Source organism: Ascaphus truei, chromosome 15 (genome assembly GCF_040206685.1).
Source record: "Ascaphus truei isolate aAscTru1 chromosome 15, aAscTru1.hap1, whole genome shotgun sequence".
NCBI lineage: Eukaryota > Metazoa > Chordata > Amphibia > Anura > Ascaphidae > Ascaphus > Ascaphus truei.
The window spans coordinates 9,182,831-9,208,440 of NC_134497.1; the positions used below are offsets into that span (position 1 = coordinate 9,182,831).

General features: G+C 48.7%; 1 protein-coding gene across 7 annotated transcripts in view; it reads right to left on the reverse strand.

Annotated features, from left to right (window-relative positions):
* Positions 1-25,610, reverse strand: part of MYT1 (myelin transcription factor 1) — an 87,946-nt gene that overhangs the window by 36,690 nt on the left and 25,646 nt on the right. For 5 of the 7 annotated variants that reach the window (XM_075571520.1, XM_075571523.1, XM_075571518.1 and 2 more), the window contains 5 exons: positions 13,624-13,724; positions 8,418-8,472; positions 7,710-7,743; positions 1,890-1,952; positions 492-748 (listed from right to left, as the gene is read on the reverse strand). In XM_075571520.1, coding sequence (XP_075427635.1) covers positions 492-748; positions 1,890-1,952; positions 7,710-7,743; positions 8,418-8,472; positions 13,624-13,724 — 510 coding nt within the window. The remainder of the gene's footprint in view (positions 1-491; positions 749-1,889; positions 1,953-7,709; positions 7,744-8,417; positions 8,473-13,623; positions 13,725-25,610) is intronic. The other 2 variants (XM_075571522.1, XM_075571521.1) reach the window with 1 other exon arrangement.

Here is a 25,610-nt window from a genome sequence, read left to right on the forward strand (position 1 = left end):
AAAACAACAAAAGGTTATCTTTATCCTGCCTTGTTCTGTAATTACTCCATGGAATAAATGGGTCTTGTAATTATGTAGCTAGAAAAACTGCTGAAACAAAACCTTAATTAACAAAGTCACGGTCTAATGAAAAGGAGACTAGTTCACGGATATCCAACAGGTTATAGTAGTAGCTGTTTTGTATCCAAGCTTGTACATAAATCAGGCAACCAACTTTAAGCTTGCTACACTCTCTTAATGACAGCTTACCATTATAAGAAAAGTGAGACTGTAAGCTCTTTAGGGTATGAATTTATAGTACCTGTAATACTTTATCTCTTCTTTTTTTCAATAAAAAACAATGATAATGTATCTAAGAGTCCTGTAGACATAACACCTTTTGTAGGCTCTGGGGACATTCCATGGCTCTTAATATCTGTGTTCTACTTTGTATCACTCGCTTTGTAACTAATAAAAGGATGATGTGTGTAAGACTCCTAAAGGTAGTGCACCTTCTACAGGTTCGGGGCTTGGGACATCTTTGGGTTCCGTAGTTTCCGATTCCTCCTCCGTCTCATCCAATGTCCCTTCAGAGTCATCTGTGCCGGACTCCTCCTCCTTCGCCTCAGTTTCCTCGCTGCCGTCGCTGTCCACATTGTAGCCCTCGTCCAGAGCCAGCTTAAGCGGGTGGGACTTCCTTTTGGATGGGTGGTGCTCGGCGTCGGCGTCCTGCAGCTTTCTTTTCCGCGCCAGGGGGCAACTTTGTAAACTGTGAAACGGCAACAAGACAGATGCTGCTGGGAAGATAGTCCACAATTTTCTTTCTATATATTTATTTTTCAGGGAATTCCAAATAAATGATCTCATTGATCAGGGACACTGCAGGCAATGATCCGCCTCTTAAAACATAATTTGGCATCCACTTTGCTTTTTTGTTCATTATTATAAAATTTGGCAAATTTGAAATTTAAAAAAAAAAAGGGAAGTTTTACCAGTTCGGTCAATTTATCTAATTCCGCTAACCGGGTCCAAAAAATATATTACAAGTTATCCACATTTATTATGAAATGATACTGTTGTTTTCTATGGCCACAATTTTCTTTACAAGTTAGCAATGGCAACTGCAACTTTGCACATCCAGGACTGAGTTCTACCAAGCACAGCAAGCGCACAATGCATTGTAATTCAGTGACGTTTCAGGCCTTTTCCTGTTCAGACTTAAATGCCTAACATGTGATTGACTTTTTGACATGTTCCATGTTAAGATTGTAGTGTTTTTGGTTAAATGACCGAGTACTACGCCTGTCACACAAGCCTAACATACAGTATCTTACATCAACTGACATAGCTTGATAAAAGCTAGGTTACTTTAGTGTCTGTAACACCCTATAAATTCATATTTTATATCAAATCTGTGGAACAATCACTAGCAGTGATTAGATCAAAATAAGGTGTGTTGCGGCACTGAAGGGGTTAATCTGTCTAGCAGACCCCACGTTATGCCATTCAGTTTTGCCACCTCACATTTCCTCTGCACCTTTGTTCCCTGTCGTCAGAAGGGGCAGCTGGAGTAACAGTTCTAAGCTGGGGTATCTGAGGGCCCTTACAAGAAGCTGCCTCCATGCTACTGTTTGACCCTTTGCCAGTTTCTCTCCCTGGTTATCAGTGAGTACTGTAACTCACTGGTGGGTTTCTAAATGGAAGAAAATATCACAGCATATACTGCAGGGTAAGAGGAAGGATACACAGTGCATGTAGTAACTGAAACTAGTGGTGGAGGGGGGCATCTTTAGCTCAGTTGCCCCAGGCTTCTTAAAGCCCTACTGCAGCCCTGTATTCTTATGTAGATGTCATACCTGTGTGCTGCATATGCAGTGCTAAAGCATCAGCTTTGTGCATCCAAAATTTACCTTCTATGTCTTGCATATTTTCCCCTTATATGTCCTGAGCCGTTACATCCTGGGGTGGGGCAGCTTGGGAGAATAGAAATGAGAACAAAGATTATTTGTGACTTCGTCCCTTCTTTCATGGCGCAGGAACTGAAGTCAGCTAGGGAACGTAAACTCATCCACCAATCAGCTAGGGAACGTAAACTCATCCACCCACCAGCTAGGGAACGTAAACTCATCCACCAATCAGCTAGGGAACGTAAACTCATCCACCCACCAGCTAGGGAACGTAAACTCATCCACCAATCAGCTAGGGAATGGAAACTCATCCACCAATCAGCTAAGAAACAGAAACTCATCCACCTACCAGCTACGGAACGTAAACTCATCCACCTACCAGCTACGGAACGTAAACTCATCCACCACCCAGCTACGGAACGTAAACTCATCCACCACCCAGCTACGGAACGTAAACTCATCCACCAACCAGCTACGGAACGTAAACTCATCCACCTACCAGCTACGGAACGTAAACTCATCCACCACCAAGCTACGGAACGTAAACTCATCCACCAACCAGCTACGGAATGTAAACTCATCCACCAACTAGCTAGAGAACGGAAACTCAGCCACTAACCAGCTACGGAACGTAAACTCATCCACCACCCAGCTACGGAACGTAAACTCATCCACCACCCAGCTACGGAACGTAAACTCATCCACCAACCAGCTACGGAACGTAAACTCATCCACCTACCAGCTACGGAACGTAAACTCATCCACCACCAGGCTACGGAACGTAAACTCATCCACCACCCAGCTACGGAACGTAAACTCATCCACCAACCAGCTACGGAACGTAAACTCATCCACCTACCAGCTACGGAACGTAAACTCATCCACCAACCAGCTATGGAACGTAAACTCATCCACCACCCAGCTACGGAACGTAAACTCATCCACCAACCAGCTACGGAACGTAAACTCATCCACCTACCAGCTATGGAACGTAAACTCATCCACCAACCAGCTACGGAACGTAAACTCATCCACCACCCAGCTACGGAACGTAAACTCATCCACCAACCAGCTACGGAACGTAAATTCATCCACCTACCAGCTAGGGAACGTAAACTCATCCACCAATCAGCTAGGGAATGGAAACTCATCCACCAATCAGCTAAGAAACAGAAACTCATCCACCCACCAGCTAGGGAACGTAAACTCATCCACCAATCAGCTAGGGAATGGAAACTCATCCACCAATCAGCTAAGAAACAGAAACTCATCCACCTACCAGCTACGGAACGTAAACTCATCCACCTACCAGCTACGGAACGTAAACTCATCCACCACCAAGCTACGGAACGTAAACTCATCCACCAACCAGCTACGGAATGTAAACTCATCCACCAACTAGCTAGAGAACGGAAACTCAGCCACTAACCAGCTACGGAACGTAAACTCATCCACCACCCAGCTACGGAACGTAAACTCATCCACCACCCAGCTACGGAACGTAAACTCATCCACCAACCAGCTACGGAACGTAAACTCATCCACCTACCAGCTACGGAACGTAAACTCATCCACCACCAAGCTACGGAACGTAAACTCATCCACCACCAAGCTACGGAACGTAAACTCATCCACCAACCAGCTACGGAATGTAAACTCATCCACCAACTAGCTAGAGAACGGAAACTCAGCCACTAACCAGCTACGGAACGTAAACTCATCCACCACCCAGCTACGGAACGTAAACTCATCCACCAACCAGCTACGGAACGTAAACTTATCCACCTACCAGCTACGGAACGTAAACTCATCCACCAACCAGCTATGGAACGTAAACTCATCCACCACCCAGCTACGGAACGTAAACTCATCCACCAACCAGCTACGGAACGTAAACTCATCCACCTACCAGCTATGGAACGTAAAATCATCCACCAACCAGCTACGGAACGTAAACTCATCCACCACCCAGCTACGGAACGTAAACTCATCCACCAACCAGCTACGGAACGTAAATTCATCCACCTACCAGCTACGGAACGTAAACTCATCCACCACCCAGCTACGGAACGTAAAGTCATCCACCTACCAGCTAGAGAACGTAAACTCATCCACCAACCAAGGAATGGAAACTCATCCACCAACCAGCTACGGAACGTAAACTCATCCACCTACAAGCTACGGAACGGCAACTCATCCACCAACCAGCTACGGAACATAAACTCATCCACCTACAAGCTATGGAACGGCAACTCATCCACCAACCAGCTACGGAACGTAAACTCAACCACCAACCAGCTACGGAACGTAAACTCATCCACCAACCAGCGACGGAACGTAAAGTCATCCACCTACCAGCTACGGAACGTAAAGTCATCCACCTACCAGCTACGGAACGTAAACTCATCCACCACCCAGCTACGGAACGTAAGCTCATCCACCACCCAGCTACGGAACGTAAACTCATCCACCAACCAGCTATGGAACGTAAACTCATCCACCTTACCAGCTACGAAACGTAAACTCATCCACCAACCAGCTACGGAACGTAAACTCATCCACCACACAGCTACGGAACGTAAACTCATCCACCAACCAGCTACAGAACGTAAACTCATCCACCTACCAGCTACAGAACGTAAACTCATCCACCACCCAGCTACGGAACGTAAAGTCATCCACCTACCAGCTACGGAACGTAAACTCATCCACCAATCAGCTACGGAACGTAAACTCATCCACCAACCAGCTACGGAACGTAAACTCATCCACCAACCAAGGAATTGAAACTCATCCACCAACCAGCTACGGAACGTAAACTCAGCCACTAACCAGCTACGGAACATAAACTCATCCACCAACCAGCTACGGAACGTAAAGTCATCCACCTACCAGCTACGGAACGTAAACTCATCCACCAATCAGCTACGGAACGTAAACTCATCCACCAACCAGCTACGGAACATAAACTCATCCACCAACCAGCTAGAGAACGTAAACTCATCCACCACCCAGCTACGGAACGTAAACTCATCCACCACCCAGCTACGGAACATAAACTCATCCACCACCCAGCTACGGAACGTAAACTCATCCACCAACCAGCCACGGAACGTAAACTCATCCACCTACCAGCTACGGAACGTAAACTCATCAACCAACCAGCTACGGAACGTAAACTCATCCACCAACCAGCTACGGAACGTAAACTCATCCACCTACCAGCTACGGAACGTAAACTCATCCACCAACCAGCTACGGAACGTAAACTCATCCACCAACCAGCTACGAAACGTAAACTCATCCACCTACCAGCTACGGAACGTAAACTCATCCACCACCCAGCTACGGAACATAAAGTCATCCACCTACCAGCTAGAGAACGTAAACTCATCCACCAACCAAGGAAGGGAAACTCATCCACCAACCAGCTACGGAACGTAAACTCATCCACCAACCAGCTACGGAACGTAAAGTCATCCACCTACCAGCTACAGAACGTAAAGTCATCCACCTACCAGCTACGGAACGTAAACTCATCCACCACCCAGCTACGGAATGTAAACTCATCCACCTACCAGCTATGGAACGTAAACTCATCCACCAACCAGCTACGGAACGTAAACTCATCCACCTACCAGCTACGGAACGTAAACTCATCCACCACCCAGCTACGGAACGTAAACTCATCCACCTACCAGCTACGGAACGTAAACTCATCCACCTACCAGCTAGAGAACGTAAACTCATCCACCAACCAAGGAATGGAAACTCATCCACCAACCAGCTACGGAACGTAAATTCATCCACCACCCAGCTACGGAACGTAAAGTCATCCACCAACCAGCTACGGAACGTAAACTCATCCACCAACCAGCTACGGAACGTAAACTCATCCACCTACCAGCTACGGAATGTAAACTCATCCACCAACCAGCTACGGAACGTAAACTCATCCACCAACCAGCTACGGAACGCAAACTCATCCACCTACCAGCTAGGGAACGTAAACTCATCCGCCACCCAGCTACGGAACATAAACTCATCCACCACCCAGCTACGGAACGTAAACTCATCCACCTACCAGCTACGGAACGTAAACTCATCCACCAACCAGCTACGGAACGTAAACTCATCCACCAACCAGCTAGAGAACGGAAACTCAGCCACCAACCAGTTACGGAACGTAAACTCAGCCACCAACCAGCTACGGAACGTAAACTCATCCACCTACCAGCTACGGAACGTAAACTCATCCACCTACCAGCTACGGAACGTAAACTCATCCACCTACCAGCTAGGGAACGTAAACTCATCCACCAACCAGCTAGAGAACGGAAACTCATAAACCAACCAGCTAACGACTGTAAACTCATCCACCAACCAGCTAGGGAATGGAAACTCATCCACCAACCAAGGAATGGAAACTCATTCACCAACCAGCTAGGGAACATAAACTCATCCACCAACCAGCTAGGAAACAGAAACTCATCCACCAACCAGCTAAGAAACGTAAACTCATCCACCAAGTATCTAAGGAATGGAAATTCATCCACCAACCAGCTAAGGAACAGAAACTCATCGACCAACCAGCTAGGAAACAGAAACTCATCCACCAACCAGCTAAGGAATGGAATCTCCTCCACTAAGCAGCTTTTTCTCATCCCTTTTTATTGTATTTTGTAATGCTGATGAGCCATGTGACCTCTTTTGCTTCAAATTAATGAAACACTTCACCCCATTTATTTAAATGAATGGTTCATTATAGTTTCATGAGTATGTTTAGATAAAGATTTGCATGTGTATGAGCACAATGTTAGACACCTTCCTTGTGTCTTAACTCTTTGAGTGCTATAGAAGTTGCTGGCATGAACCAGCTGCATGCTCTAGAAATATAGAACATCCACGTATATTATCAACTAATATGTGTCAGGTCTCCCAGTACTGATGGGCTAACATATTCAGTTTGTATTATTGGATTTTTATGTTCTTGGTTCTGATCATTCCCCTCTATCCTGTTTCTTGACTCTCATTTAAATGCAGCCAGTGCCCAGATCCCAATTAGTCGAGTACTCGTCCAGTTAATCATCCACTTAGCTGACATCTGCATTAGGGATTGTGGGGCATACAAGGATGACCCGCAAATGTGTCACCAGTTACAACTGTCGCTACAATGACACTGAGTGTGAAGCAGGGGAACCTGGTTGAATTCCCGGTGTCGGCTCCTTGTGACCTTGGGCAAGTCACTTTATCTCCCTGTGCCTCGGGCACCAAGAACATAGATGGTAAGCTCTGCAGGGCAGAGACTCTGGCCTTTAAAAATTCTATATACAGCTCTGTGTATACTGTCAGCGCTATACAAGAAAAAACTATTATTATTACTACCCATGTGAACAGTAATAAAATGAAAGGCTCTGAGATGTTTTCAAAGTTTGAATGCAGTGTTGGCTGGTGAAGTTGATTAAAAAAATATTATTTAAGAAACAATATCTATAACTGCACAACTGGCTTTGTACCAAAGGCTCAGCACAAAAACAAGTTCTATGGAATAGACAATGCATACCGATTGGATTATGAGTGTGTGGTACTAATTCCTAACGATAGATAGTGTGGCATAGCAGTTACAAAGTTGCAGTGACCAGGGCTAATTTCTAAAGCAAATTTGTACCATGTTTTTAAGACTATAAAATAAAAGGAATATTTCTTTAAGCTGGGTATTTGAGACAGCCGCTGAATAGGACACGCTGTGCTGCAGAAGAGAGGCCTAGTGGAGGTCCACGCTGGAACATGTGAGGTCAGGTACTACTCTTTGCATGCTCTTACCTCACTTCCTGTCCTATGAGCTCCGCTGGGACCACTGGGGAGAAGCACATAAAAATATGTATTAGTGCCAATCGCCGACGTGCACAGAGCGTTACGTACACACATTTCGACCTCTTCTACACGCGTAGAGGTGACGCAGGTTATTGGTTCTAGATCTGAGCAAATACCCATGGGTACACACAGACCATACTGTCACAATGTCATTGAATATAAACATGGATCTAAAACTAGTACTTTCAGACTTTACGGGATTCGGCTGGCCATTGTCTCCCATCATTCCACGGGTATATTGCTGCTTACTGCCCACAGTTACCACTCATGCAGTTTGGGGGTGTAGGCTATTTAATGCTTGCTGCTCTGCCATGCTGTCTCTGTTAGTCATGTAAGAAATGTACAGATTGGAGTCTCGGGCTCATTTTCATGGAATCAGCGTGTGTGTCCCTGCTTCTCAAACCAGTGTAGCTTTTAGCGGTGATCCCCGGAGAACACTCACATCACACTCTGCAGCTCTGCACTCTGTAGATGAATGCTTGTAAGTAATTAAGGGCTTTTCAGAATGAATTAATCATACATCTCGGTTTGTTATTAAGGAACTTTTTTTTGTGAATGAATCTGATGATGTATGACTTGCATGAGAAGTACGTGGCTCCGTGTTATCTTCTAAGAGCAACCTGCCGCCTGCAGCGCAAAGGAACAGCGCGCACTTACCTCTGATTGTTTTAGACCGCGTGCGTGTTCTTGTATCATCATTTTCTACATTCATCTGGAATTATAAAGAGTTTACGGGAAACATCACTTATATCGTTGCTATTGTATTTTCACAATGTGCCCACCATGCACTTTATTATGCAAGTACAGTTTAAGGACAATTAAAAATATTGGTAAAATGTAATCCCGTTGCATCTTACAATGTCGTTAGTGCATATTTATATACATTTTAATGCCAAACTATTTCGGATCATGCATCCGGTCTGCAGCTTCTGTAAAGGAGGGGTGATGAGGAATTCTGATATTATCACTGCTATTAGTATTATTACATTAATTATGGTCAACCTGAGGCACAAGAAGGTAAAGGCCACACATGTAAAATGCTCTGCAATCGCGTCCTAGAGCTGGAGAAGAATTCTGCTCCACGTTAATTGATGGGACTGAAATCTTCTCCAGCCCTGGGAAAACGGATTCAGAACACATTAAAATTTGAATAGGGGCCACAGTGCTTTGTCCAGAATCACAGCGGCAGTTATGCAGGAAACCTAATTACATGACGTGGGAAGTGGGGTTCTGGACCAAAAACTAGATTTTGATGGAAATAATCGTATTTCTTAGAATGGGATTACATTGAAGTCTATGAGACATCCTTCCAATGAGTGAGACATCCTTCCAATGAGTGAGACATCCTTCCAATGAGTGAGACATCCTTTCAACGAGTGAGAGTTGTTAGGCCTGTAGGTGGACTAATACAACGAAGGCCGAATGTATAGTGGTTCCTTTGCAAATTGATATTGTGATACAATATTACCATCTATGGAAAATAGGTACCACCTTTGCATGTTACTATTAAGCAATCTTCTGTGACACTGTTACAAGTGATACATGATATGTGCTATTGTTTATGGTGCCATATGTGACTATTGGTATTTGATCTGTGAGATTATTGGTGATTGATATTGTGATACAGTTACAAGTGACATCTGCACTTTGGCTGGAACCATGTCTTGTTTGGCGTGGCTGGCCATTGCTGTCAAATCCTTTCTTTTACAACTCGGATGTCTCTCTCTTCAGCCCCACCAACACCTATTGCTGACATACAAAGAACAATTGTCTCACGTCCAATATATATTAACAAAGTGCCACTCTCCCTCTCTCACTGCAGCACGGAAACACTGATGTATGTCTCTTGCTGGAAGCAAAAGCAAAACAACCCTCTGGAGCAACGTGAGCTCCTGATCAACGCAAGCCTTGTACTGCTGCAGCACCGAGCATGTTTATTAACAGCCTCCCCGATCCACGAATTCATACTCATTTCTACATCCAAAGACTAGGCGACCTCAAGCCCCTCACCGTCCGTATACTGTGCTGCCAGAGTGGCCAGAAATACATTGGAAAGCAATGACGCACTAAGCCTGTTTGTCGGAAAATGGATCCGGTATCATTGGCCTCTATGGCCACGAAGGAGATTAAGTGGCAGTCCGTCCAAAAAATGTTTTAAGGAAAATAGTTTTCATTATGGTAGTACAAGCTGTACCAGCCCGGAAGAAGGTAACCCCCCCCCCCCCCCCCCTTTATGCAATATCTCCATCGTGTTCAGTCATGAGCTTTTTTTAAAATTTATTTCTTTTATTTCTATTCTTTTAATGTAGCAAAAAAGATGCCACCCCCTTTCCAATGAAATAAAAAAATAATAGTTGGGCTTTTGTTTGATTATTTTCCCCTAAATCTATTTTTGATGGTCATCTGCTGCCACTAGGTTGGTTCATTTCCCGTCATAACAAACTAAAAAAAAAAAAAAAAGACTTTAAATAATAAAGCAGAAAACGTTTTGTTGGACAGAAGAATCCGTAATGGTGATACAGAAAAAAAAAAACACCCTGCTCACTTATAATATATCAAAAGAATATGTGTATGTTGAAAACCATGAATACATCAAATATATATTGTTGAATAAAAAAAAATACAATCAATACATGGAAACAAAATTGTGATGGCGTGGGGCAGGGGGGAGGTTTCCCCTACGTCAAGAGCCCTTTTTAAAGGCACTTCAAAGACCAGACTAGTAGGGTTATCTGATGAAGGGGTGGGTACCCCAAAACATCACACCTTTGCTTCATTTGCCTTGGGTAGGATGTCACTGACTGCATTTTTGTTTTCATGTATTATTTGTATTTACTTGATTTTTTACAAATGTTTTATTCAACATATAATATCCAAAGTAATAATTTTTTTAATATACATATATTCTTTTGATATATTTTGACTGAGCTGTGTCCTTTCTCCCCCCTCTCTCTGCATTGTGATCTTTCGGTTGGTGTTGGAGGCTCCCTGCCACACCTCATTTCATATTATTATTTTTTTGGTTTGTTTTCAGCTCCTCTTGTTTATTCTCTATATGTTCTAACGATGAAAGACCCTACCAAGCAGAATTTGATTATGGGTTTCTATGAGTGAACACACTTTCAAGGCACAGCCACAGAATTCGACATGACTGCGGGCTTTGATGAGAACACAAGATGATGTTACCAAAGCCACTTTGTGTTTGTTTGCAAAGCATAAAGCATTTCTTTCAGTGGATCGCCCTTGGATGATCTCCAGACTCTTCCACTTCCTGGGAGTGAAGCGAGTCTAACGGATCTGCACTTTAATTCTAGTGTGTGCATACAGCAACCCGCACACATTTCTCCACACAACATGCAGCTATCACAGGGCACCATTCTACATTGGCGCATTCTGAGTTGGCACGGAATTGACTCGCCTATTGGGACTATCGATAAAATGGAAGTCCGTTATTTATTGTGGGTTTTAACTTTGCTCAGATTACAATAAACTAAAGAGCCGCCTGTGAGAAATGGAGATTGGATGTCGTCAGTGGCACTAACTTTTCACGGGTTGGCGAGAGTTCTTCAATAGATGTAAGAGTGTGTGTTCAGAGTTTCCCAAACCTCGCAGGTCTCTTCTTCAGTTGTAAACACTGCAAGTATTATGTACTAACATAATACAAACGTTAAAATAATGTGTGTATTACCCGCCCCCCCCCCCCTTCCTATCCCCTTGCTTATTTTTGTTTCCCCCCCTCCCTCCTTTTCTTTTCTGTATCCCGCTGATAAATCCAATAAAAAAATTTGGGGAGTTTCAAAAATAAAAAATGTTTGTATTTATGAAGATGTCATACAGCGCATAATTTGTTTTTTTAAAGGATTTTTGACGCATCTCATGTGAAATATGGATTGGTACAATTTAAATGAAGTTTTTTTTTAATTTTTTAGAGCTAGTAATACTTTAATGTTATTAGTGTAATATTATTTATAATAGTCATACTGTGAAAATAATGTTTTAAACCTATATAATAAAATATCTGTGCCGCATCCAATATATTTTTGGGTTGATACAAAGCAGCTTCATTCTGTGCCAACACTTTAAGACAAATTTAACTTGGTGAGTGATTTTGACACACTTTTCATTGATTTTGTACTGCACACAAATATTATTTCTGAAATACATACCCTTTACATCAGTACTCCAAACACCGTCCATTTCTGCACCCCACCAATCCTCTATTCACCTTCTTTCTCTCTCTCTCTCTACTCCTCCTTCTTGATGCTTGGGATATGTCTCCTAATCCTGGACCCAGCCATACACACATCTGCTCTGACCCACGCCTCCCTGCCACCTCTTCCCCTGCTAATGGTATTAACCCATCTAATGTAATACCGACCAACCTTAAAACTCACATTGCAAAAGAAGCCTCCCAATAGCCTTGACTCGTGGTTACTGTCCCACACCCACAGTCACCCCTACCAACCATCAAGGCCAGACACTGCCATCTACTGCACTTATTCCCTCACCTGCTGTCTCTGTAAGTCTCCCAACATACCACTTAGATTGTAAGCTCTTCGGGGCAGGGATTTCCTTTCCTATTGTCTGATTTTGCTGCGCTTATTTTATTATTATAATTCTCCATACTGTATTCTTTGTGAAGCGCTGAGTACACTTTTGGCGCCATATAAATAAAGATATACATACATACATACATACATTTCTGTGTGCTAAAACATGACAAAATTATTTTGGGGCGCAGATGGAGACATTTCAGCTTAGTACAAAAATCGATTATAATCATGTCGCACACACAAACGTTTGCCAGACACAAGGCTGTACCTTCCCTTGATGTCTTTAGCTAAGCCTTGTGTTTTGCAAACGGGTGATGATATCGATTTGTGCTATTTTTGTGCTTTTGCGATCCTGGCACATGTCCAGCCAGCACCTACATTTATTACTGACTTGTATTCTAGAATCGGAGAAGTTGCTTTTTCTATGCTCGGGTGAGATTGGTTCTTGGTACACAGGCGTACACATGCGCTATTGAATGTTTGACATTGACCCAAAAAAAGCCGTTTGTGCCACTTAGCAAATAGGCCTTTATTACACCTGTGCGGACTTTATCGTGAGCCGTGGAAGCGGCAGATTTAAATTCAAGTTGTGTGCGTGTGAGCGATTTGTTAGCTTTAAAGTTTGGTTTTCCGATGAGCGGTTCTCCCCCCCGGGGTGTCCTCCCTGCTGCTCGATTTAAATATCCCTGACAGCGAGCCCTTTGTTAGCGACATTCAGAACACAATTAAACAGCAGTCGTTTCCTCTGCGGGTGACACAAAGGAAGACGTCGCCGCCCACGTGACATGCTGGCTGCTTCTCATCGTTGAATGGATCTCCTCGGAAGTATTTAGCTAGTGTAACACATCTCTAGCCAACACTCACGCTAAACGTGTCAGCCTACCTACTGTACACTGTCTTTCAGATTTGCCTACACACTATTTGATGAATATGCCGCCCTAAATAATGATATAAAGTATTTCATTTCACATCAGACCCAGAAAAAGAACATTCTTCGCTATACAAGGATAACAGGGATCTCCTGATGATGAAAATGCTGCATTTTCTAGATATAATTAGAAACTCTGCATACTTTTAGTATTGCAACAGACTTTGGGCCATTTTTACTAAGCGGTGATAAGCCAGCAGACACGCCACGGGGTTGTAAAGTACCCCTAAGGCCCATTCATTGGAAGGGGAAATAATGTCTTACGGTGCCATGAGCTTTCTCATGACTTGGCACTGCTTTGTAATGATGCCTGTCAGGTTTTGCAATGTGTTGCATGCATCTCGAGCACTGACCCTGTGCAGTAATCAAAGACTCTTCGTACCTTGGACTCCCGGCTGCTTAATCTCCTCGTTGTTTCACAGCTGTTTATCCTCTCGCCGCGGGTCCACCTTTGGTTTAGTAGCTCACCGCGGAACTCATTTTCTGTGGGTACCAAGAAAAGAACAGGAGATTTAGGGAACGGGGAAGGCAAAGGTTTGAAAGAATGCCCTGTGCTTCGTTACTTTGTATCAATCTCCCAGACAGGAATTGTATGTATGTATATCTTTATATACAGGTAGTCCTCGTTATCCAACGTTTCACTTTACAACGAATGGCATATCCAATGCTTTACAATGCAACCCTACGGGCCGTTTTACGAGGCCGGAATGCGTTATCCGACTCCTGAATGCGTTATCCAACCCTCACCGCCGCTGATTAACATGGGACTCACTTTACAACGGTTTCACTATCCCACGCTACTTCCAGAACAGATTCCGTTGGATAACCGAGGACCGCCTGTAGTGTCATTCATGTACATAGCGCTTCACAGGCATTGTCCTTTTCTACCTTCCTTGTGTGAGGGGAGAAGATTGTTGACACACATGATAATCAGACTCCTGAATTGTTTGAACTGCAGCGCATCTTTCTGTCAATGTTTTTCTCTTTTTATCGGGCAGGTTGAAGTTGCTTATTATTATTATAATAGCATGTTCTTGTATAGCGCTGCTAGTTTTACGTAGCGCTTTACAGAGACATTTTGCAGGCACGCATCACTGCCTCGTAGAGCTTACAATCTATGTTTTTGGTGTCGGAGGCACAGGGAGATAAAGTGACTTGCCCAAGGTCACAAGGAGCCGACACCGGGAATTGAACCAGTGCCAGTCAGTGTCTTTTACTCACTGGTCCGCTCCTTCTCCCCTGAGATAGACAAGTGTTTTGAGTGTATGACGACGCTTGTAGGAGAGCTTTCTTGCATCTGACACCGATGGTATAAAATAGAATAATGATGCACACACACAAAAAAAATCTGAAGACTATAACTGTGTGAAAACAGCGTGCGAAATTAAACTGGATGATCAACTGGTCATACGGATTATGTGTTCCCACAAACGTCGGCAGCACCCCCGCTATTCTTATATTCGACAAAATGCAAAACAAGTGTATTCAGAAACAAATAAACACAATCCCAAATCTCACTCAGAAACGAGTCAACGCTAGAGAGTTCGAAATATACATTGTTTGTCTTCACCTGACACCGTGAGTTATTTCAAAGGTCTGAGACAGGGAGAAGCGGGTGTTACTGCGGGTTTCTTTTGGGAGGGGAGGAGGTTACCTAAGCAGTTGTCTGCACTATTGCAGTTTAATTAATAAAAAAGACCTTCGTCCCAGGGGGTGTGTGTGTATGTCAGTGTGTGTGTGTCAGTGTGGGTTGCAACAAGCCAGTCTCTAAGTAAAGCGTTAAAATGCAAATTCTCTGAGCTCATTGCTGACACATAACCGAAAATAGAAACGGAAATCTTCTCGAGCTTACAAGAGCAAATCAAAGCAAATGTTCTGCAGAAATGTTCTGCCCTGTCACCAAAACCAGAATGGCCAAATCCCTTGCTGCCAAATATTAATGAGTACTTGGATTTATTCGCTAGCTGCAGTTTAAATACTGTATGATGCTTCAGAAGAGACTGCAATAGGGGTTCAGAACCCATTTGGGCCGAGTACATTTTAAACGTGTAGGCTGCAATAGCTGTGGGATTCCTAGAAACAGGATTCCCATGTTTGCTTTAAGTTAGGTTTTGAGGAACATCTTTTTGGTTTTAGTTTAAGGCAGGAGACAAACATTAGATGAAACTCAACAGATGAATGGAGTGTATTCAGAGCACTCACATGTTAAACGGACAATCTTTAGCCAAAAATGGTAAAGAAAGAGAAAAATGAGGTACAGTACCCATGTATGGAAAAAATACAAAAAGGCTTTATTGGGGCATAGATGAATGACAAAAACATAGACAAGAAAGTCCTAACAACGCGTTTCACGCAAGTGTTTGCGCTTTCTCAAGGAGCGCACGATAGCTGTACTGTATTAGATGAAACTCCCATGACTAAGGAGGCAGCTTTCGCCAGCCTGCGAGGAGGTGGCTAATTTTCTGATTTAAATTATAATAGTGACTTTGTTATTATAACTTAGTAATATTTGCATGACTTCTCTTCCACTTGCAAAGCAAAGATCTTCAGAAAACGCTTAGATTGCAAGCTCTTCGGGGCAGGGACTCCTTTTCCTAATATTACTTGTATGTCTGAAGCGCTTATTCCCGTTATGTGACGCGTGTTATGTACATGCATGTCGCTATAGGAATAAACAAATACATACAGTACACTACATCCATGGTCTGTGTCAGGTACTAAAGGGGAGAAAGTTACAATGTTATTAATACTAAATTCTAGATGAGTAACGTGAAGCACAACAAGATAAAGAGATATGACTAACATCACACTATGAGTAACGGAGGCGTGATAAGCACACACACAGATTGGTGTTAAACTTTAACACCGTAACCACCAATCCACATGTCCTGGCCGCTGTTTCCTTTGGCTATGACGATGTGGTATAATGTGACACAAGAAAGGCAGAGAAGTGGTTCCACGGATTTAAAAAATGCAATCATTAAATAAAGTGTCCAAGTTTCAGCTGTCACAGCAGCCTTTGTCAAGGAGTGGCATGAGTCTCTACTCTTCCTTCCCTGTGTCTCCTGTACCTGGGATAGCAGCGGGCCTTCCCTGTGTCTCCTGTACCTGGGATAGCAGCGGCCCTTCCCTGTGTATCCTGTACTAGGATTACAGCGGGCCTTCCCTGTGTCTCCTGTACCTGGTATTGCAGCGGGCCTTCCCTGTGTCTCCTGTACCTGGGATAGCAGCGGGCCTTCCCTGTATATCCTGTACCTGTGATTGCAGCGGGCCTTCCCTGTGTATCCTGTAAGTGGGATAGCAGCGGGCCTTCCCTGTGTATCCTGTACCTGGGATAGCAGCGGGCCTTCCCTGTGTATCCTGTACCTGGGATAGCAGCGGGCCTTCCCTGTATATCCTGTACCTGGGATTGCAGCGGGCCTTCCCTGTGTATCCTGTACTTGGGATAGCAGCGGGCCTTCCCTGTGTATCCTGTACCTGGGATAGCAGCGGGCCTTCCTTGTGTATCCTGTACCTGGGATAGCAGCGGGCCTTCCCTGTGTATCCTGTACCTGGGGTAGCAGCGGGCCTTCCCTGTGTATCCTTTACCTGGATAGCAGCGGGCCTTACCTGTGTCTCCTGTACCTGGGATTGCAGCGGGCCTTCCCTGTATATCCTGTACCTGGGATTGCAGCGGGCCTTCCCTGTATATCCTGTACCTGGGATAGCAGCGGGCCTTCCCTGTGTATCCTGTACCTGGGATAGCAGTGGGCCTTCCCTGTGTATCCTGTACCTGGGATAGCAGCGGGCCTTCCCTGTGTATCCTGTACCTGGATAGCAGCGGGCCTTCCCTGTGTATCCTGTACCTGGGATTGCAGCGGGTCTTCCCTGTGTATCCTCTACCTGGGATTGCAACGAGCCTTCCCTGTGTCTCCTGTACTTGGGATTGCAGCGTCCTTCCCTGTGTATCCTGTACCTGGGATAGCAGCGGGCCTTCCCTGTGTATCCTGTACCTGGGATTGCAGCGGGCCTTCCCTGTGTCTCCTGTACCTGGGATAGAAGCGGGCCTTTCCTGTGTATCCTGTACCTGGGATAGCAGCGGGCCTTCCCTGTGTATCCTGTACCTGGGATAGCAGCGGGGCCTTCCCTGTGTATCCTGTACCTGGGATAGCAGCGGGCCTTCCCTGTGTATCCTGTACTTGGGATAGCAGCGGGCCTTCCCTGTGTATCCTGTACCTGGGATTGCAGCGGGCCTTCCCTGTATATCCTGCCCTGGGATTGCAGCGGGCCTTCCCTGTATATCCTGTACCTGGGATAGCAGCGGGCCTTCCCTGTGTCTCCTGTACCTGGGATAGCAGCGGGCCTTTCCTATGTATCCTGTACCTGGGATAGCAGCGGGCCTCCCTGTGTATCCTGTACCTGGATAGCAGCGGCCTTCCCTGTGTCTCCTGTACCTGGGATTACAGCGGGCCTTCCCTGTGTCTCCTGTACCTGGGATAGCAGCGGCCTTCCCTGTGTCTCCTGTACCTGGGATAGCAGCGGCCTTCCCTGTGTCTCCTGTACCTGGGATAGAAGCGGGCCTTTCCTGTGTATCCTGTACCTGGGATAGCAGCGGGCCTTCCCTGAGTATCCTGTACCTGGGATAGCAGCGGGCCTTCCCTGTGTATCCTGTACCTGGGATTGCAGCGGGCCTTCCCTGTGTATCCTGTACCTGGGATAGCAGCGGGCCTTCCCTGTGTCTCCTGTACCTGGGATTGCAGTGGGCCTTCCCTGTGTATCCTGTACCTGGGATAGCAGCGGGCCTTTCCTGTGTATCACCTGGGATTGAGGCGGGCCTTCCCTGTGTATCCTGTACCTGGGATAGCAGCGGGCCTTCCCTGAGTATCCTGTACCTGGGATTGCAGCGGGCCTTCCCTGTGTATCCTGTACTTGGGATTGCAGCGGGCCTTCCCTGTGTCTCCTGTACCTGGGATTGCAGTGGGCCTTCCCTGTGTATCCTGTACCTGGGATTGCAGCGGGCCTTCCCTGTGCATCCTGTACCTGGGATTGCAGAGGGCCTTCCCTGTGTCTCCTGTACCTGGGATTGCAGCGGGCCTTCCCTGTGTATCCTGTACCTGGGATAGCAGAGGGGGACTTCCCTGTGTCTCCTGTACCTGGGATTACAGCGGGCCTTCCCTGTGCATACTGTACCTGGGATTACAGCGGGCCTTCCCTGTGCATCCTGTACCTGGGATTGCAGCGGACCTTCCCTGTGTATCCTGTACCTGGGATTGCAGTGGGCCTTCCCTGTGTATCCTGTACCTGGGATTGCAGCGGGCCTTCCCTGTGTATCCTGTACCTGGGATAGCAGCGGGCCTTCCCTGTGTATCCTGTACCTGGGATAGCAGCGGGCCTTCCCTGTGTATCCTGTACCTGGGATTGCAGCGGGCCTTCCCTGTGTATCCTGTACCTGGGATAGCAGCGGGCCTTCCCTGTGTCTCCTGTATCTGGGATAGCAGCGGGCCTTCCCTGTGTATCCTGTACCTGGGATTGCAGCGGGCCTTCCCTGTGCATCCTGTACCTGGGATTGCAGAGGGCCTTCCCTGTGTCTCCTGTACCTGGGATTGCAGCGGGCCTTCCCTGTGTATCCTGTACCTGGGATAGCAGAGGGGGACTTCCCTGTGTCTCCTGTACCTGGGATTACAGCGGGCCTTCCCTGTGCATACTGTACCTGGGATTACAGCGGGCCTTCCCTGTGCATCCTGTACCTGGGATTGCAGCGGGCCTTCCCTGTGTATCCTGTACCTGGGATTGCAGCGGGCCTTCCCTGTGCATCCTGTACCTGGGATTGCAGAGGGCCTTCCCTGTGTCTCCTGTACCTGGGATTGCAGCGGGCCTTCCCTGTGTATCCTGTACCTGGGATAGCAGAGGGGGACTTCCCTGTGTCTCCTGTACCTGGGATTGCAGCGGGCCTTCCCTGTGTATCCTGTACCTGGGATTGCAGCGGGCCTTCCCTGTGTATCCTGTACCTGGGATAGCAGCGGGCCTTCCCTGTGTATCCTGTACCTGGGATAGCAGCGGGCCTTCCCTGTGTATCCTGTACCTGGGATTGCAGCGGGCCTTCCCTGTGTATCCTGTACCTGGGATAGCAGCGGGCCTTCCCTGTGTCTCCTGTATCTGGGATAGCAGCGGGCCTTCCCCTGTGTATCCTGTACCTGGGATTACAGCGGGCCTTCCTTGTGTATCCTGTACCTGGGATAGCAGCGGACCTTCCCTGTGTATCCTGTACCTGGGATTGCAGCGGGCCTTCCCTGTGTATCCTGTACCTGGGATAGCAGCGGGCCTTCCCTGTGCATCCTGTACCTGGGATTGCAGAGGGCCTTCCCTGTGTATCCTGTACCTGGGATTGCAGCGGGCCTTCCCTGTGTATCCTGTACCTGGGATAGCAGCGGGCCTTCCCTGTGTATCCTGTACCTGGGATTGCAGCGGGCCTTCCCTGCGTATCCTGTACCTGGGATTGCAGCGGGCCTTCCCTGTGTATCCTGTACCTGGGATAGCAGCGGGCCTTCCCTGTGTATCCTGTACCTGGGATTGCAGCGGGCCTTCCCTGTGTATCCTGTACCTGGGATAGCAGCGGGCCTTCCCTGTGCATCCTGTACCTGGGATTGCAGAGGGCCTTCCCTGTGTATCCTGTACCTGGGATTGCAGCGGGCCTTCCCTGTGTCTCCTGTATCTGGGATAGCAGCGGGCCTTCCCTGTGTATCCTGTACCTGGGATAGCAGAGGGGGACTTCCCTGTGTCTCCTGTACCTGGGATTACAGCGGGCCTTCCCTGTGCATACTGTACCTGGGATTACAGCGGGCCTTCCCTGTGCATCCTGTACCTGGGATTGCAGCGGGCCTTCCCTGTGTATCCTGTACCTGGGATAGCAGCGGGCCTTCCCTGTGTATCCTGTACTTGGGATTGCAGCGGGCCTTCCCTGTGTATCCTGTACCTGGGATAGCAGCGGGCCTTCCCTGTGTATCCTGTACCTGGGATTACAGCGGGCCTTCCCTGTGCATCCTGTACCTGGGATTGCAGCGGACCTTCCCTGTGTATCCTGTACCTGGGATTGCAGTGGGCCTTCCCTGTGTATCCTGTACCTGGGATAGCAGCGGGCCTTCCCTGTGTATCCTGTACCTGGGATAGCAGCGGGCCTTCCCTGTGTCTCCTGTACCTGGGATTGCAGCGGGCCTTCCCTGTGTATCCTGTACCTGGGATAGCAGCGGGCCTTCCCTGTGTATCCTGTACCTGGGATTGCAGCGGGCCTTCCCTGTGTCTCCTGTACCTGGGATTGCAGCGGGCCTTCCCTGTGTATCCTGTACCTGGGATAGCAGCGGGCCTTCCCTGTGTATCCTGTACCTGGGATAGCAGCGGGCCTTCCCTGTGTATTCTGTACCTGGGATAGCAGCGGGCCTTCCTTGTGTATCCTGTACCTGGGATAGCAGCAGGCCTTCCCTGTGTATCCTGTACCTGGGATAGAAGCGGGCCTTCCCTGTGCATCCTGTACCTGGGATTGCAGCGGACCTTCCCTGTGTATCCTGTACCTGGGATTGCAGTGGGCCTTCCCTGTGTATCCTGTACCTGGGATAGCAGCGGGCCTTCTCTGTGTATCCTGTACCTGGGATTGCAACGGGACTTCCCTGTGAATCCTGTACCTGGGATAGCAGCGGGCCTTCCCTCTGTATCCTGTACCTGGGATTGCAACGGGCCTTCCCTGTGTATCCTATACCTGGGACAGCAGCGGGCCTTCCCTGTGTATCCTGTACCTGGGATAGCAGCGGGCCTTCCCTGTGTATCCTGTACCTGGGATAGCAGTGGACCTTCCCTGTGTATCCTGTACCTGGGATAGCAGCGGGCCTTCCCTGTGTATCCTGTACCTGGGATTGCAGCGGGCCTTCCCTGTGTATCCTGTACCTGGGATTGCAGCGTGCCTTCCCTGTATATCCTGTACCTGGGATAGCAGCGAGCCTTCCCTGTGTATCCTGTACCTGGTATAGCAGCGGGCCTTCCCTGTGTATGCTGTACCTGGGATAGCAGCGGGCCTTCCCTGTGTATCCTGTACCTGGGATTGCAGCAGGCCTTCCCTGTGTTTCCTGTACCTGGGATTACAGCGGGTCTTCCCTGTGTCTCCTGTACCTGGGATTGCAGCAGGCATTCCCTGTGTATCCTGTACCTGGGATAGCAGCGGGCCTTCCCTATGTATCCTGTACTTGGGATTGCAGCGGGCCTTGCCTGTGTCTCCTGTACCTGGGATAGCAGCGGGCCTTCCCTGTGTATCCTGTACCTGGGATTGCAGCGGGGCCTTCCCTGTGTCTCATGTACCTGGGATAGCAGCGGGCCTTCCCTGTGTATCCTATCCTGGGATTGCAGCGGGCCTTCCCTGTGTATCCTGTACCTGGGATAGCAGCGGGCCTTCCTGTGTGTATCCTGTACCTGGGATAGCAGCGGGCCTTCCCTGTGTATCCTGTACCTGGGTAGCAGCAGGCCTTCCCTGGGTATCCTGTACCTGGGATTGCAGCGGGCCTTCCCTGTGTATCCTGTACTTGGGATTGCAGCGGGCCTTCCCTGTGTATCCTGTACCTGGGATAGCAGCGGCCTTCCCTGTGTATCTTGTACCTGAGATTGCAGCGGCCTTCCCTGTGTCTCCTGTACCTGGGATTGCAGCGGGCCTTCCCTGTGTCTCATGTACCTGGGATAGCAGCGGGCCTTCCCTGTGTATCCTGTACCTGGGATAGCAGCGGCCTTCCTGTGTATTCTGTACCTGGGATTGCAGCGGACCTTCCCTGTGTATCCTGTACCTGGGATTGCAGCGGGCCTTCCCTGAGTATCCTGTACCTGGGATAGCAGCGGGCCTTCCCTGTGTCTCCTGTACCTGGGATAGCAGCGGGCCTTCCCTGTGTATCCAGTACCTGGGATTGCAGCGGGCCTTCCCTGTGTATCCTGTACCTGGGATAGCAGCGGGCCTTCCCTGTGTGTCCTGTACCTGGGATAGCAGCGGGCCTTCCCTGTGTATCCTGTACCTGGGATAGCAGCGGGCCTTCCCTGTGTATCCTGTACCTGGGATAGCAGTGGGCCTTCCCTGTGTATCCTGTACCTGGGATTGCATCAGGCCTTCCCTGTGTATCCTGTACCTGGGATAGCAGCGGGCTTTCCCTGTGTATCCTGTACCTGGGATAGCTGCGTGCCTTCCCTGTGTCTCCTGTACCTGGGATAGCAGCGGGCCTTCCCTGTGTATCCTGTACCTGGGATAGCAGCGGGCCTTCCCTGTGTCTCCTGTACCTGGGATTGCAGCGGGGCCTTTCCTGTATAACCTGTACCTGGGATAGCAGCGGGCCTTCCTAGTTTATCCTGTACCTGGGATAACAGCGGCCTTCCCTGCGTATCCTGTACCTGGGATTGCAGCGGGCCTTCCCTGTGTATCCTGTACCTGGGATAGCAGCGGGCCTTCCCTGTGTATCCTGTACCTGGGATAGCAGCGGGTCTTCCCTGTGTATCCTGTACCTGGGATAGCAGCGGGCCTTCCCTGTGTATCCTGTACCTGGGATTGCAGCGGGCCTTCCCTGTGTATCCTCTACCTGAGATTGCAACGGCCTTCCCTGTGTATCCTGTACCTGGGATAGCAGCGGGCCTTCCCTGTGTCTCCTGTACCTGGGATAGCAGCGGGCCTTCCCTGTGTATCCTGTACCTGGGATAGCAGCGGGCCTTCCCTGTGTATCCTGTACCTGGGATGGCAGCGGCCTTCCCTGTGTATCCTGTACCTGAGATTGCAACGGCCTTCCCTGTGTATCCTGTACCTGGGATAGCAGCGGGCCTTCCCTGTGTATCCTGTACCTGGGATAGCAGCGGGCCTTCCCTGTGTATCCTGTACCTGGGATTGCAGCGGGCCTTCCCTGTGTATCCTGTACCTGGGATAGCAGCGGGCCTTCCCTGTGTATCCTGTACCTGGGATAGCAGCGGGCCTTCCCTGTGTATCCTGTACCTGGGATTGCAGCGGGCCTTCCCTGTGTATCCTGTACCTGGGATAGCAGCGGGCCTTCCCTGTGTATCCTGTACCTGGGATTGCAGCGGGCCTTCCCTGTGTATCCTCTACCTGAGATTGCAACGGCCTTCCCTGTGTATCCTGTACCTGGGATAGCAGCGGGCCTTCCCTGTGTCTCCTGTACCTGGGATAGCAGCGGGCCTTCCCTGTGTCTCCTGTACCTGGGATAGCAGCGGGCCTTCCCTGTGTATCCTGTACCTGGGATAGCAGCGGCCTTCCCTGTGTATCCTGTACCTGAGATTGCAACGGCCTTCCCTGTGTATCCTGTACCTGGGATAGCAGCGGACTTCCCTGTGTCTCCTGTACCTGGGATTGCAGCGGGCCTTCCCTGTGTATCCTATACCTGGGATTGCAGCGGGCCTTCCCTGTGTCTCCTGTACCTGGGATTGCAGCGGGCCTTCCCTGTGTCTCCTGTACCTGGGATTGCAGCGGGCCTTCCCTGTGTCTCCTGTACCTGGGATTGCAGCGGGCCTTCCCTGTGTCTCCTGTACCTGGGATTGCAGCGGGCCTTCCCTGTGTATCCTGTACCTGGGAAAGTGCGGGCCTTCCTTGTGTCTCCTGTACCTGGGATAGCAGCGGGCCTTCCCTGTGTATCCTGTACCTGGGATTGCAGCGGGCCTTCCCTGTGTATCCTGTACCTGGGATTGCAGCGGGCCTTCCCTGTGTATCCTGTACCTGGGATTGCAGCGGGCCTTCCCTGTGTCTCCTGTACCTGGGATAGCAGCGGGCCTTCCCTGTGTATCCAGTACCTGGGATTGCAGCGGGCCTTCCCTGTGTATCCTGTACCTGGGATAGCAGCGGGCCTTCCCTGTGTGTCCTGTACCTGGGATAGCAGCGGGCCTTCCCTGTGTATCCTGTACCTGGGATAGCAGCGGGCCTTCCCTGTGTATCCTGTACCTGGGATAGCAGCGGGCCTTCCCTGTGTCTCCTGTACCTGGGATTGCAGCGGGGCCTTTCCTGTATAACCTGTACCTGGGATAGCAGCGGGCCTTCCTATTTTATCCTGTACCTGGGATAGCAGCGGCCTTCCCTGCGTATCCTGTACCTGGGATTGCAGCGGGCCTTCCCTGTGTATCCTGTACCTGGGATAGCAGCGGGCCTTCCCTGTGTATCCTGTACCTGGGATAGCAGCGGGCCTTCCCTGTGTATCCTGTACCTGGGATAGCAGCGGGCCTTCCCTGTGTATCCTGTACCTGGGATTGCAGCGGGCCTTCCCTGTGTATCCTCTACCTGAGATTGCAACGGCCTTCCCTGTGTATCCTGTACCTGGGATAGCAGCGGGCCTTCCCTGTGTCTCCTGTACCTGGGATAGCAGCGGGCCTTCCCTGTGTATCCTGTACCTGGGATAGCAGCGGGCCTTCCCTGTGTATCCTGTACCTGGGATGGCAGCGGCCTTCCCTGTGTATCCTGTACCTGAGATTGCAACGGCCTTCCCTGTGTATCCTGTACCTGGGATAGCAGCGGGCCTTCCCTGTGTATCCTGTACCTGGGATAGCAGCGGGCCTTCCCTGTGTATCCTGTACCTGGGATTGCAGCGGGCCTTCCCTGTGTATCCTGTACCTGGGATTGCAGCGGGCCTTCCCTGTGTATCCTGTACCTGGGATAGCAGCGGGCCTTCCCTGTGTATCCTGTACCTGGGATAGCAGCGGGCCTTCCCTGTGTATCCTGTACCTGGGATTGCAGCGGGCCTTCCCTGTGTATCCTGTACCTGGGATAGCAGCGGGCCTTCCCTGTGTATCCTGTACCTGGGATTGCAGCGGGCCTTCCCTGTGTATCCTCTACCTGAGATTGCAACGGCCTTCCCTGTGTATCCTGTACCTGGGATAGCAGCGGGCCTTCCCTGTGTCTCCTGTACCTGGGATAGCAGTGGGCCTTCCCTGTGTATCCTGTACCTGGGATTGCAGCGGGCCTTCCCTGTGTCTCCTGTACCTGGGATAGCAGCGGGCCTTCCCTGTGTCTCCTGTACCTGGGATAGCAGCGGCCTTCCCTGTGTTTCCTGTACCTGGGATAGCAGCGGGCCTTCCCTGTGTATCCTGTACCTGGGATAGCAGCGGGCCTTCCCTGTGTATCCTGTACCTGGGATTGCAGCGGGCCTTCCCTCATTGAGTTAGAGAGCATCGGTATCAGTATCTCAGATTTATTTTGATCTTTGGTGTGCACCATTTCCCCACATTACATTGTACAATGTGACACTACATATAATAATAATAATAATAATAATAATAATAATAATAATAATAATAATAATCCCACTCCAAAAAGTACCTGGGAAAAAATAGACACAGGATTTTTTTCCCCTAAAAGGATCTTTAAAAAAAATCCTTGAAACT